This window comes from Sarcophilus harrisii, chromosome 3 (assembly GCF_902635505.1).
Source record: "Sarcophilus harrisii chromosome 3, mSarHar1.11, whole genome shotgun sequence".
NCBI classification, from domain to species: Eukaryota; Metazoa; Chordata; class Mammalia; order Dasyuromorphia; family Dasyuridae; genus Sarcophilus; species Sarcophilus harrisii.
In genome coordinates, this window is record NC_045428.1 from 416382136 (window position 1) to 416395709 (window position 13574).

At 32.9% G+C, this 13574-nt stretch overlaps 1 protein-coding gene across 35 annotated transcripts in view; it reads left to right on the forward strand.

The window, feature by feature from the left end:
• The window catches only part of BAZ2B (bromodomain adjacent to zinc finger domain 2B), a 325060-nt gene that overhangs the window by 258560 nt on the left and 52926 nt on the right, over positions 1 to 13574 (forward strand). For 22 of the 35 annotated variants that reach the window (XM_031960628.1, XM_031960627.1, XM_031960595.1 and 19 more), the window contains 5 exons: positions 631 to 696; positions 2600 to 2665; positions 4394 to 4438; positions 4687 to 4719; positions 5987 to 6052. In XM_031960628.1, coding sequence (XP_031816488.1) covers positions 631 to 696; positions 2600 to 2665; positions 4394 to 4438; positions 4687 to 4719; positions 5987 to 6052 — 276 coding nt within the window. The remainder of the gene's footprint in view (positions 1 to 630; positions 697 to 2599; positions 2666 to 4393; positions 4439 to 4686; positions 4720 to 5986; positions 6053 to 13574) is intronic. The other 13 variants (XM_031960604.1, XM_031960622.1, XM_031960618.1 and 10 more) reach the window with 5 other exon arrangements.

Below are 13574 nucleotides of genomic sequence, written 5' to 3' on the forward strand. Positions count from 1 at the left end.
GTATATTTCTCTTTGTATTATTCCTTGTTGACTCTTATATTTATATTCCTTATTACTGTATATACTTACAAAGAATCATCAGTTACATATAATACTTTGCTCATTTCCCTTGGCACTTAGTGCATTCTGTCATATATTTACTTCTTTACATATTTTATTTTCTCTACTAAATTATAAGTTCCTTGAGGACAGGGGCCAGGACCACTTCATTTTATTGTTGTCTAAAATCGCCTTGTAAATCAAAGATTGTTTCAATTTTGTCTTTGTATCACCAATGCTTAAGACATAGTAGGTTCTTAATAAATGATTATTACTTGATTTGTGGATTGATTAAATATTTCCTTGGCACGTAGAGGCATTCAGTAAATTTTTTTGTAATTATTAACATTTATGCAGATAACGATACATTATATTAAGAATCTTTGGGGAAACATTCTTTAATTTTGTAAAATGTGGAATTATATGGATTGAAGTATGTATGGTTAAAATGTCTAATTTTCTATTTACTTAAACTATTTTTGAAAATTTGAGGAATATAAAATATTTTTAAGTATGAATTATTCTAGCTAAAAAAAAATTTTTTTTTTTTGCTGTTTTAACATCTTAAATATTTAAAAAAATTCCCTACAGGAGAAAATTAAGAGAATACAGCAAATCAGAATGGAAAAAGAACTTCGAGCCCAGCAAATTCTAGAGGTAGAACTTTTAAATTTAATACAATTAAGAACTTATTGGTACTTTTCAAAGTTTTTAAGAAAAAAAATCATGGGTGCATGTTTTGTCAAAAGTCCAAGTCAACCTGGCCTTCAGAATGCTCTTAAGCTTCTGTTCACATATCATAACATCTCATAATTCAACATCATCCACACATAAATGAAGAAACAAGCATAAAAGGCAACCAAAATAAAAGATATATAAAAGTCATGTGTTTTATACTCAATAGGGAAGTCCCTTAGAAACATGAAATCTATTTATTTTTTATTTTAAAAATACAAATAATTCCATTAAAAATCTGTTGATCTGATTTTTGGGAAGCACAGAGGCAATTAAAAGCAATTAACTGGTGGAGATGGGTTGTTATAGTCAATCACAATGACAACAGTGAGAACTGACAGCTGACAGCAAGAGGAAAGAACATAAAAATGCTATTTTAAAATATGCAAGAACTCTAAAGGGATATCATTGACGGATATTTAATTTAAAGGAAAAAACAAAAACAAAAAAACACAGCCCAACCAACCAAAGTGGTTATAAGTGCTTTGGAGTGAAGGGAACTTATATAATGCATTTAAGAGAGGTTTCCTTCTAAAGTGATTAAAATAAGTTACAATGTCCAAAGAAGTAAATTCTCAAGAGAACTCAACCATCTAGAATGATTCATTTTCCAGATAATACAGTTTTATTCCACAGACATCACAGTCACAGATAGCAAAGTTTTATTCTATTATACATTATCATTAGAAATATCAATTGTATCCATTTTTGTCTAACTATGTGGTCTAGTTTACTTCTAATTTAGCAATTATTTTTGAAACACTGATGGGTTGAAAATAATGGATATTTTAAAATGTAAGTATAAAGCTGTTGTTGACATAATCTTGATAACTAAAATTGTATATTTAAAGACATTTATCTGCTTCTGTAAAATGGAAAACCTTTTTTCTCCATAATTTAACCTTGTCTCAGATATAGGAAACTTTCAAATTATGTTTTCAGTTTCAGATATTAATTTCTCATCTGTAAGTCCATAGATGTTAAAATATATGAAATAGATATACTAAATATTGAAACCAAATAAATGGAAAATTATCAGTTATAATGATGATATCAGTATACTTTATATAGCGAATTAAGGCTTGCAAAAGCTCTTTACATACATGATCTACATATGTTAGGTTATTACTTTTTTCAAGACTTAAAAATAGTATAAATTAATATAAAACTTAATGAGATAAATTAAAAAGTTGTTATATTTTTAATTTAGAAATTGTGGCTTTAAAATTTTTTGGTATATTTTGATTTTTTTATGACTCCAGATAAATATATTTTATTACTATAATTTTGTTCATGTGATAGTTACTTTTCTAATAAATAAGAAATGACATTTATATAGTGCCTTAAGGTTTGCAAAGTGCTTTATATAAATTATCTCAGTACAGATTTCAGCCTTCTCCATCACTTAATACCTGCTATAAGTTTCTTTAGGAAAGACTAATCTCTAGACTTCATGAGTTTGGTATCAGAAGATAGCCATAGAGTGTGGTTGGCCCATCCTTGAAGTTTTAGCAACTTAGTGTGACCAATCACAGCTTTCATTTCACTCACATGGTCTTGAGATCACAAGATTATGTCAGGGCCACACTTAACTGAACAAAATACATTTTAAGTGTGTACATTCCAAATTACAAGTTGAAACAAATCTTTCTAATGTATATTGGTGAAGAAATATGTTTTAATATCATGTGTCATGTATTGTTTTGCACCTTGTGAGGCATATATATATATATACATATATATATAGCTTCCTTTCAATTCTAAGATTATTTTCAAGTTCTAGTGGTGCTGTTGCATGACTTTGAGACCTGTTTTGCATGCACAGGCTAAAAAGAAAAAGAAGGAAGAAGCGGCAAATGCCAAATTATTGGAGGCCGAGAAACGAATAAAGGTTAGTTTAGCTGAGCATCAGAGTTTTTATTTTTTGAAAAATAAAAACCATGTGATTGTCTATGATATGTAAATTTATGAGAATTATAGTTCTCAAAATTATCTAAAAATGTTTAGAAAAGCAATAATATGTGGATTATATGTCTCTGCTTATAGTAACATAAATGTCTTTGTTGTATGTGCTTTGTCTGATGCTTGGTTTGTGCAAAAATAGGCATTTATTTTTAATACAAACTTATATAAAACCTGTGAACAATTTTATTTAGGCTAAGTGCCTCCCAGATTTCATTTTCTTTATTGCATTGTATGTTACAATCTGTTTCCTATCCCCACCTCTGTCTTGCTTTCCCTTCACTTATTAGTGTTTTTATGTCTTAGTGTCCAGACCAGGAACAAACCATGATCTTGACCATCATTAGTCTTTTCATTGATAAAAATAACCTAACTGTATCTCCACAGGGTAGTTTAAAAAAAAAAAAATCCTGAGATAGTTAGGTAGCCCAGATTCAAATAGGGTTCTAACAGTCACTAGATATCTGAGTCTAATCTTTCTCATTTGTAAAAAGGAAATACATAATCAAGGCATTACTTGTCTCCCAGAGTTGTTATGATAGTGCTTTGTAAACCTTAAAGCACTATATAAATGTGAGTTTTTAATATTTTTTTGATAGTGCACCAGCCATTGATATTAATAGTTATTAATTAGGAATTGTTATTGCCTTTTATATGTCTGGGCTCTTTGGTGAGATGGTGAGATGCATGGTGAGATGTAGGTATCAGGGAGAAATAGTTGCCTATGAGGTTTGATGAATAAGTTTGGAGATTCTGCAAAATAGGTCTCCTAATAGGAAAAGATTGATGTTAGCAAGAAACCCAAATATAGATGGGAAGTAGTAGTAGTTCCACCAACTGGTGCTTTTAAAAAAAAAAAAAAAAAGTTGATTTAACTCTCAAGTTCATAGGTACTTTTAGGATCAGCCTCTGTATATACTGGTTACTCTCACTAGAGGGAAATATGAATGGTATAATCTTTTTTCACATGTACCTCTTAGGCTTTTTCCCTTGTATTGCTCCTTTTTTCCCCTTTACCTAATTTCAACTTGACAAAAAGTTTTGGGAATCTGGGTTGGAGCCCACAATGTGACTCAGCTTGGCTTCTGGAAAGGAGAATAGAATGGTGGGAGCAATAGCTTTGTTATCAGGGAACCTGCGTTAATACTGACTCTGCTTCTTGCTACTTGTGTCAACTTGGGAAGTCACTTCATCTCTTGGGAAATCAGCTTCTCCTATAAAATGAAAGGGGATGCACTAAATTACAGATAAATTCTCTTTTAACCTCTAGAGTCAGTGATCTCACTTTAAACAGTTAACACTGGAAAATCTTTTAGTATCATTATATTTGGAGATTAAAATAAATGTTGCTGCTAATATTTATTTTTATCTCTGTCTCAGATTTGAGTCCTGGCCGCTAAGAGGTATTTCACTATTACCTTGCTAAAGAATATAACTGATAGATCAAATACTTTTGGGGTATGAGATTGTTCCTGCATTCTGGCAAGTTCCTTTAGTCAATATTCTATTGAGGATGGCTACAGGGACATATCATCTTAATGTAATAAGGGCCATTTATTCAAGTGAGAGAAGTCGAACATTAATAATGTTGCTTTCAGTATTTTCTAAAAGTTTCTGGTTTACACTTTCATATTACTCATTTTTTCTTATTTTTAAGGAAAAAGAAATGAGAAGACAACAAGCTGTTCTTTTGAAGCATCAGGTCTGTATACATGCAGTTAGCCCAACTGTTGCAAATGCTAATTTTTAACTACTTCTTGAGCTATTTGGGGAAAATCTTCAAAATATTTTCTTTTTTAAATTTCTGATAAGATTTCTGCTTAAGTTTTTTTTTTTCTTTATCTTACAGTGTATTGCCTGCTTTGGTATTGGGGTCTTTTGGGAATTATAAAGTGGTTTTATGACTTTGTGATTTCTGTTTCATAATGTTGTGCCAACTCTTTCTACCAGGAGTTGGAGAGGCATAGACTAGATATGGTATGGGTATGTTTATTTTTGTACATCTAACACCGCATTGTGATTTGGTTGTGATATGGTTGTCATAGCAATGCATAAAGTGTAGCACTGGCTGCTGTCATATTACATACTGCTGCATGGCTTTACAGCACAGTGCATTGCATACATCTGCTTGTCTGTCTATAAAGAAAGTATGACTTGTCACAAATGTTTATAAATTGAATCCATTTATGAGGCTGCTTATGAGAAATCTATATTACTGATGTCACTATGTAAAATTGGACCACTCGTAAAATTAGGTATTCAATTACTGTAAACCATATTCTCCCATCATCCTAGATGCAAAACTGCCATTAAAAGCAATGGGAATTTTGGATACAGCTTGATGGGAGGTTATGAAATTTACATTACCTCTAAGACCTAATTTTGCAGATAAATTTGTTTAGCTAAGTTATATGAAATATATCCCTTCTGTTGGGAGGGAATTTAAATTTTTGGATAAAATTTTTGATTAGCTACTATAAAAATGTATATTTTGATCTGAAAATAAAACTAGACTTTCAAATTACACTGGGGCAAACTTCATTTTAATATTTTATTACATGTAGCTCAGGTTCCACTTAATAACAGAGCCCCTGGTGCAGCATTTGTCACCTTATGTAGTGCACCAAGGGACAGACATCAGTAAATAAGAAAATCCTCTTCCATTCATGTTTGTGTATAAATTGTGACTAGTGTAATTAAATTGCTATAAAAACTGAGAAAATTCAGCATTCTAATTTGTTGGTGCCTTATTGGCTTTACAAATTAGATTTTGCTATTCAAAGAAAATTATCATCTCTCCAAAACCACAAAATTGAAATGATTATATATCATCTTATATCTGCTCTCAAAAATGACCAGAAGTCCAGCCTTCTGTTTAATTGGCAATATGTAAGTACCTGCAGGCTTTCGAATAGCAGATGTAAGGTAACTGACCTGTTCCAGCCAACCATTATGCTTTTCATTCTGCCAGCTTTGGAAGGAGCATCACAACTGACCATAAGTAAATCCTGTATGCTTATGTTTTACACTGTCTCCATGTTCATTGCTTTACCTTTTTGCTTTTGATTGTTCTTGTATTTGCTTTCTAAACCTGAACTAAAACATGCACAGACTTGGCCATTCTTGTCTTCTATTAGTATTTACCATGACTTGTCTATTAATGCTAAACATGCTCTACCATGTTTAAAATTACAAAGCATATTGCTAACTGTGGTTGAGGTTTTTTTCCTAATTTTATCTGCTCTAATAGGAAAGAGAGCGACGAAGACAACATATGATGCTCATGAAAGCTATGGAAGCTCGTAAAAAAGCAGAAGTAAGTACACATGGCTGAAAAAAAAGTCAAGCAATTTAAGGTTATTTTTAAATCTAAAAATAGATCCTTCACTCGAAATGAAGTTGTGCCTGATTCACCAGTGCCACAAGCAGACTGAAAGGTAAAGATAGTAACTGAATTTCAGAGTAGAACAGGGCATGGAAAAGATCCCACAGCTTCTTAGCTTTTTCTGGTTCATATTTACATTTCTTTTTTAGAACTGTCACAGTTTTTTTGGATGAAAATGAGGTGTTAACCACAGTGGCTAGTATAACATATATATCCAAGTCTAATTTGCTAGTAGACTGGTCTTCGAATATAATCATGGTTTCAAAAAAATTCACTTAGAATAACTTTTGCTATTAGTAGAATAACCCCAAATAATCATACTATGTAAAATATGATGAATTACTGGCAGGTTAGGCAGTAGTTTGTAAGAGTCTTCTGTGATAAGGCTAAACATACTTTGTGTTTAGTCATTCACTCATATCTGACTCTTCATGACCTCATGGATCATAGATTGCTAGGTCCTTCTACTTTTCACTGTCTCTCAAGATCTATCCATGTCTTTGCTCTTTGTTTCCATGATACTATGTATCCATCTGATCCTCTGCTATCCCCCCTTCCTTTCTCTTTCAGTCTTTCTCAACATTAAGGTCTTTTCAAATGATACCTGTCTTGTCATTATATGCCCAAAATATTTAAGTATTTTAGGTATTTTAGCTTCAGTATATGACCTTCCCATGAATAATCTGCATTAATTAATCTATGTATTGACTAATTTGATCCTCTTTCTCTCCAAGGGACTCTCAAAAGTCTTCTCCAGCACCACAATTCAAAAAGATCAATTCTGTGGTGCTCAACTTTCCTTATGGTCCAACTACAAGGAAAGTATTTATTTAAAGAAAGATTTCTTAAATTTATTTGGTCTGTATATTTCTTCAGTTGGGCTACAGAAACAACAGTATATAAATAGACAATTTATACTTGCCTAACAACTTACTTAGAATACCTAACATAGTAACTGATTTTCTCATTGTCAGTACTTGCTACACTGGTGCAGATCATAATCTCTGTACATCTTGTGATCTTGTGCATGAATCATTCAATGTTTTGTGATTAAGCTTCTATAAAGCACTATAAATGTATCCTTGTTGTTGTTCTTTAACTATACCAAGGATAGCAATATACCACCTGGATTGTCTGTTCGATTAAATTCTTGATAGGTCACATATATTGTTAATCTTTTTATAAGCAAGTTATTAGTTACAAGCTTCAACCTGCTGATGCCTAATATATGCATCTTTACATTCCAGAGTCATTCATTATTTCAGTTCTACCATTGTTGTATTCCATAATTCATAGTAGTAGTATAACTGGAAGACTGTTTTGTCTATTTTTTTTAATGGGCTTTTGTAGCAGTTGTTTAACAACAACAAAATGTCACCAAAGTTAATTAAAATGTCATTAAGTGCTTTTTAAAGACATCAATTCTGCATATCATTGTAACTTATTTCTGCCAGAACTAAAAGTGTAGGTAATCTCTTACTACAAATTACACAAGTCCAGCTCACTTAGTCCTCAGGCTAACATTTCATGGTCCATTGGGTTACATTTTCAAAGTCATTGAATTTTTAAAAATTATTTATTTGACTAATGAGAATTCTCAGAACTTTTCCCCTGGATCTTTCATTTCCTGAGATTGTGATATACATAAAAATGCCTTGTAGCAGCCAAAATATTTTCAGTAAATGTGACTTTGGAATGGTTTTGCAGCCAAGAGTTTTAAAAAATGAATATAAATTAGTTTTAAAAAGCTACTTCCAAATCATTGAGTCTTTTCTTCCCACCTTAACAATTATTTATATTGAAAGATCTAAGCCATTTTAATAAGTTGTGAAGGCTTGACTGCTGAATGTGCTTTGTTAAGAAAATTCAACTCTTATCTTGAGAACTAACTTATCAAGAAAGTTGATTGCAGAAAATAAAAAAATAAGTTGTCACAGAAAATAAAAGTGGAGAAATTCAATATTAAAATATATACTATTACACAACTCTTATGTTCATGAATTTACACTCTAAATCAAGCTATTTAAACGCGTATTGTGTTAAGCTTAGTCAAAACTGTGAAGCAGTATTTTTATTTACTGTGCCTTAGACTCTCCTTTCCGTGTCCTGTTCTTGCCTTCATCATCTTTTCCTTTCTTTGACTATTTTTTTCTTTTGTCTAGGCTCAGGTGCTCCTTATCCTTCCTCTAAACTTGCTATGGAAAATTATGTGTGTCAAATCCATTGACAGGAATGTATTTATACTCATAAATACTTTACTTTTTGGGCACTATAATTATTTCCAACTTAAGGGTCTCTTGTGTTCCTAGGTGCTCAGAACTGGGAGCTCAAAACTGTTTTGCACAATTAGATTATAAACTTGTCATTCTTTCTGATTCATATCCCAAATTACTTCATTCCTTTTGCTAATATTGTCCTCATTTTGTCTGTACATCACAAACACTAGAAATTAACTACTAATCATTAAAAGAGGGAAAAAGTTTTTAGAGAGAACTTGATTAGGAGAAAACTACACCATATGGGTAGTTCCTGAGGGTCTTTAGACAACATTGACTGCCCTTAGTAGCATTGTTTTGGTCAGTGTTATTTAGCTTTAATATTGTTAATAATTTTAACCACATTCCACCTAAAGCTACAGGCAGTGCCATTGTAATGCTCTTTGGGCAGTCTTCCATTTGTTATGTTCCATGGAACTATTAACCCTTGTTGAATTTTTTTTCCTAACATTTTCATGGAATCATTGAACTATAACTTTTTGCCTGTTTACTTCCTAAGCTTCTTACCCACTTTTCTTTACCCACCCCATGCCAGCATTCCAATGACAGCATCAGTGAATGGAATGAATACATAACTTCTTTTAAATAAGGAGATGCTGTGCTGCATTAATTTTTAACGTGCAGGAAAATGTGAGGTAAAGTTGACTTGAGTGGACAGCTTTTTATCTCCTCACTTTTATGTACAGTAGCCTTATTTTTAGATTCACATTAAAATACTATCCTTTTAGAAAAGAAAATCCTTTGAATAAGGGTGAATAGAGAATAGTTGATCATTTTGCTATACATGTCTTTAAAATGTATTTGAGATTTATGTAAATTATTAGAATGCTAACTAAAACTATGCCTCTAAAGCTATTTTGTATTCACGAATTTCATTAGATTTAATGGAATGTATCTACTCTGTGTAGGTATAGTAGTTGTCAATTTAGTTAAGTAAAAATAACCAGGATTGTCAGAACTTGCATGTCATGTAATTACTTATATTCACAGTAGTCATTTTTGTAATGCTTATGCTCTAAAAATAATTTTATCTTAATTCAGTTATTTTTACAAAAGCTCAAAACAATTATAATTAATATCAGAAAGAATAGTAAGAATTAATAAATCAAGCAAAATTAGCTTGCTAGATCAATATATATGACCTAAATCTCAATGTATTGACAAGAAAAATTGCCTGCTAAATTAATCCTCAAAAAATCTAAACAATTTTTTTCCCATTACTCCTACAATCGTGATAATTTTTGTTAAGAATAAATGAAAACAAAAACATCATAAAGTATGTTTAGTGTGTTTGCATGTGTGTGTATGTGTTTGTGTGTGCCTCAACTTATTTTCTGTAAGATGGTTAAATACATTAATATTCAGTTCAGGTTTTCCTTTTTCACTTTTTTCTTTGTGCATTAACACACCAGCTTCTAGAACCTTGCTATTTTGAAAGAATGCTCAATTTGACATGAGAGGAATTAGATTTCATTCCAGGTCAAATCACTTATTATTGATGTGACTTTGGTAGATACTTCACACTTCCAAATCCATGATTTTATGGTCTATCTAGGGAAGAAAGCTTTCTATCAGAAAGCTTCTGTTTAAGTATGAAAGACCTTCTCCCCTCATGATCTTAATCTACACTTCTCCCCATCTTCTTGGGCTCATTTTGGCTCATTTTCTGCTTAACATCTTCTCCCCCAAACTTGTCTTCTTCAATAAGAAGCACCTGATCTCAGTCTAAATTGTGTTCTGCTCTGACCCACCTGGCTCAGTCTTGCTTATGTTTATTTTAGATGTTTTAGTTACCCCCATCCCATCTGTTCAACTTTAGCCAGTCTTAAACTTAAATCTCTTTGTTTGACCAACTCTCATTTGCATACTTCTCTTTACCTCTAAGAAATTTTTTACTGAGAGGAAATATATCGCCATCATTCCTTGCAGGTGGTGTCCTCTAGGTTCCCAACCTGTGCTGTATTCACTTTTTCTCCACATTCTTGACCTTATTGACTTCTTTTGCTCCCAGAGGTTCAAGCATTATTTTTATACAGGTTCCCAAATCTGTATTTTCAGTCCTAAGCTCTTTTATTAATTATCATCTGTATTTTGATTCCTGGATAATTCTATAGTTATCTCAAGCTCAATGTCTCAAAGAGAACTTATTGTCTTCCACTCCAACTTTACCCTTATAAATTTCCTGATATGTATAGAGAGCATTACTATTCTTTCGGTGAACTAGATTCAGAAACTTTTGAGTCATCCTTGAGTCAGTCTTCCCTTAATAACTATATACTTACACTGTCCTTCTAAACATCATCTCTCATATGAGACTCTTTTCTCATATCACCACCACTCTCATCAATAATATGTGTACCATAAATCCTCATCTAAATTATTTTACTATGATAATTGGTCCTAATTGATCTTCTGTCTTCATTTCACATTCCAAGCCAAGTGGCCCCAAACAACCAAACTATGCTGCAGGGTTCTGGGGAGAAAAGGGCAAGATGAAAAACGGTCTGACTTCAAGTAGCTTTCACTCACTGCAAAACTGATGAAAGAATTCTCCTAATAACAGCAACAAAGGCACAGGTCTGCCTATATCACTTTTTTTTCCCTGAAAAACTTTAAATGGCTCCCCACTGCCCGTAGGATAAAACACAGATCCCTCAGATTTGTGTTAAAGTCTCTCTATAATTGGGCTTTCATCAACTCTCCCAGCCTTATTCCCCATTTCTCCCCTCCAGTGTTCCACCTAAAACATACCATGTTCCCTGAAATCTTGCTCCATCTCCCATAATTGGAATATATCCCTTCATCTCTGCTTCTCAGAATTCTTGTTCTCTTTCCTCCTTCCTACAAAAAAGCTTTCTATAACTTCTGCTATTAATCCTCTATACCACTTAATTTTCCATTGTAATTAAAGCTATTGATTTCCCTCTGGTTTTAGACTTAGTAACATAGAAGACTCAAAATTTCTTTGTCATTGTTGGAAGAAATCAAGAAGCAATTGCTCTTCCTAGCACCTGGCTCTCTTCTTCCACAGTTAGGAAGTGTCTGTGGTCAGATTTGAACTCAGCTCCTTCTGATTTCAAAGCTGGTGCTCTATCCACTGTACCACCTAGCTGCCCCTATTTCTAATATTCTTTTTGATACTGTTCTCCTCTTCATGTACTGTAAAACTAGATAATATGTAACAATCATAACATGAAACACATCAACCACTCTCAGAGCCAATCTTCTGGTCATTTGTCAGCCATTTGCATTCAATTCAACAAGCATTTTTTAAGTGGTTACTGTGTATCAGAGATTTGCTTTCAAGGAGCTTATATTCTCTTGGGGTTGTCTACAAGTCTCTCAGTATATATGATCATCTTAGTATACTTCCCAGCACAAAGGCACTTATGTGTATAAACAAAAGTTTTCACATTTGTCTCATTCTTATAGTTTCTTTATCATGTCTATACATCTCAATTTTGTAATGATAAATGAGAGCTGAAGAGCGAAATCTTTTTCACATTTGTTAAATTCACTTTCCACTATGGTTTCCTTCCATTATGAATTATGTAATACTTAGCAAAGTTTAAGCTTTGGCTGAAGATTTTCTGCACATTCATTATATTCACTGGATTTATCCCTGATATTTAAAAAGAGATGAGTAATGGATGTTCCCATTATATGTAAAAAGATTTTTCTCTACGAGTTCTCTGATGCTTAATAAAAGGGAAGGAGTCAATGAATGCTTTCTCATATTCATGGTATTGATGGGGAATTGCCCCAGGATGAATTTCCTTATATTGAATTTTAAAATATATAGTAACCTGACTTTCCATATCTGGTAAGCTAATTCCCTATGATAAATTTTCAAATAATTGACCCTCCCTAACCCAAGACATCTGAGCTCATTGTGGTATTATACCTAGAAAATCATGTAGGTTGGACATCATTGATATCTCATCAGAGAACAGCAGTAGAACTCATGTCTTTGTATATTTATAAAGATTATAGTCCACTATTCAGTTACTGTACCAGCGCCAAATGAACATTCCCTATTTAGTGAATTGCTGAAATTAGAGCGCTACTTCTCCATCTTTTCCAGTACCATCTGCATCCAAGTACCTGCATGGTACCCTTCACTCTAGCCTCTTTGGTTTATTCAAGACACATACTACATGATCTGAGACTTCAAAAGGCCTTATGTTCAGTATGTTATGTTATGTTATGTTATGATGCCCATGCCAAGCATAAAGCATAAGCCTGTGAGGCCTAAAGATGCTCTTCAATCTTTTCCAGTCCCAAGGCTGCATTTAAAGAGCTAGCGATTTAAAAGTACTCCTTGGCCCTTGAGAGCATGAATAAGAGCAAAAATAAAAATATGTTTCTATTGATTCCTCTCTCTGTCACAGAGAGGCCTCATGGTGTAATGGATAGAGAGCTGGTCTTGAAGTCAGGAAGGCCACTCTTAAGGCTCTGTGACCCTGGCACTTAAATTCTGAGTGGTCTATGAAACTAGAATAAAATATATGGTGGTGAAGAGAGTTTCCTCAACTGAGAATTCCCTCAACTGAGAGTTCCCTGTATTAATGAAATCACAAGTGCAACCCCAGTCCATATTTTATAGCTAGCATGTGTCATGAGTGACACATGAAACTAAACCCTATGTCTTCTCTAATTACAAGTGAAAAGAATATAAAATCAGAATGGGCACACCTACAAAACCACTGCCTTCCTTCTACTAATCAGAGTAGTTTAAGTTAAATACCCAGAATTGTATAATAACAGAGCTAGAAAGCTTTGTTAGACCAGCTCATAAATAATACTTTAGGTTAAATTTAGTTAAACTCCTTAGAGGGCTGAATTACTTAATATAAAATGTATGTCTCTGAATCTCTTTCTCTTTAATTCCTTGATTCAATTCAATTGAACAAACATATGCCTATTATGCGCCAGGTATTGGGTTGTTGTATACAGGAAACAATAAAACCCAATTAGTTGGAAATCAATGAAGAAGAGTAATATCTAGTCATATCTGAGAAAATAGATTAGAGCCATATTGTGAAAGGTTTTAAATGCCGAACAGAGCCGATTGTATTTAATCTTGAGAGGGAGCCACCAAGGCTTCTTGAGCAAAGGACTGGCATGGTCAGATCTGTGGTTTTGATCCAAAATTGTTTGTAGGAGTAGGTATGAAG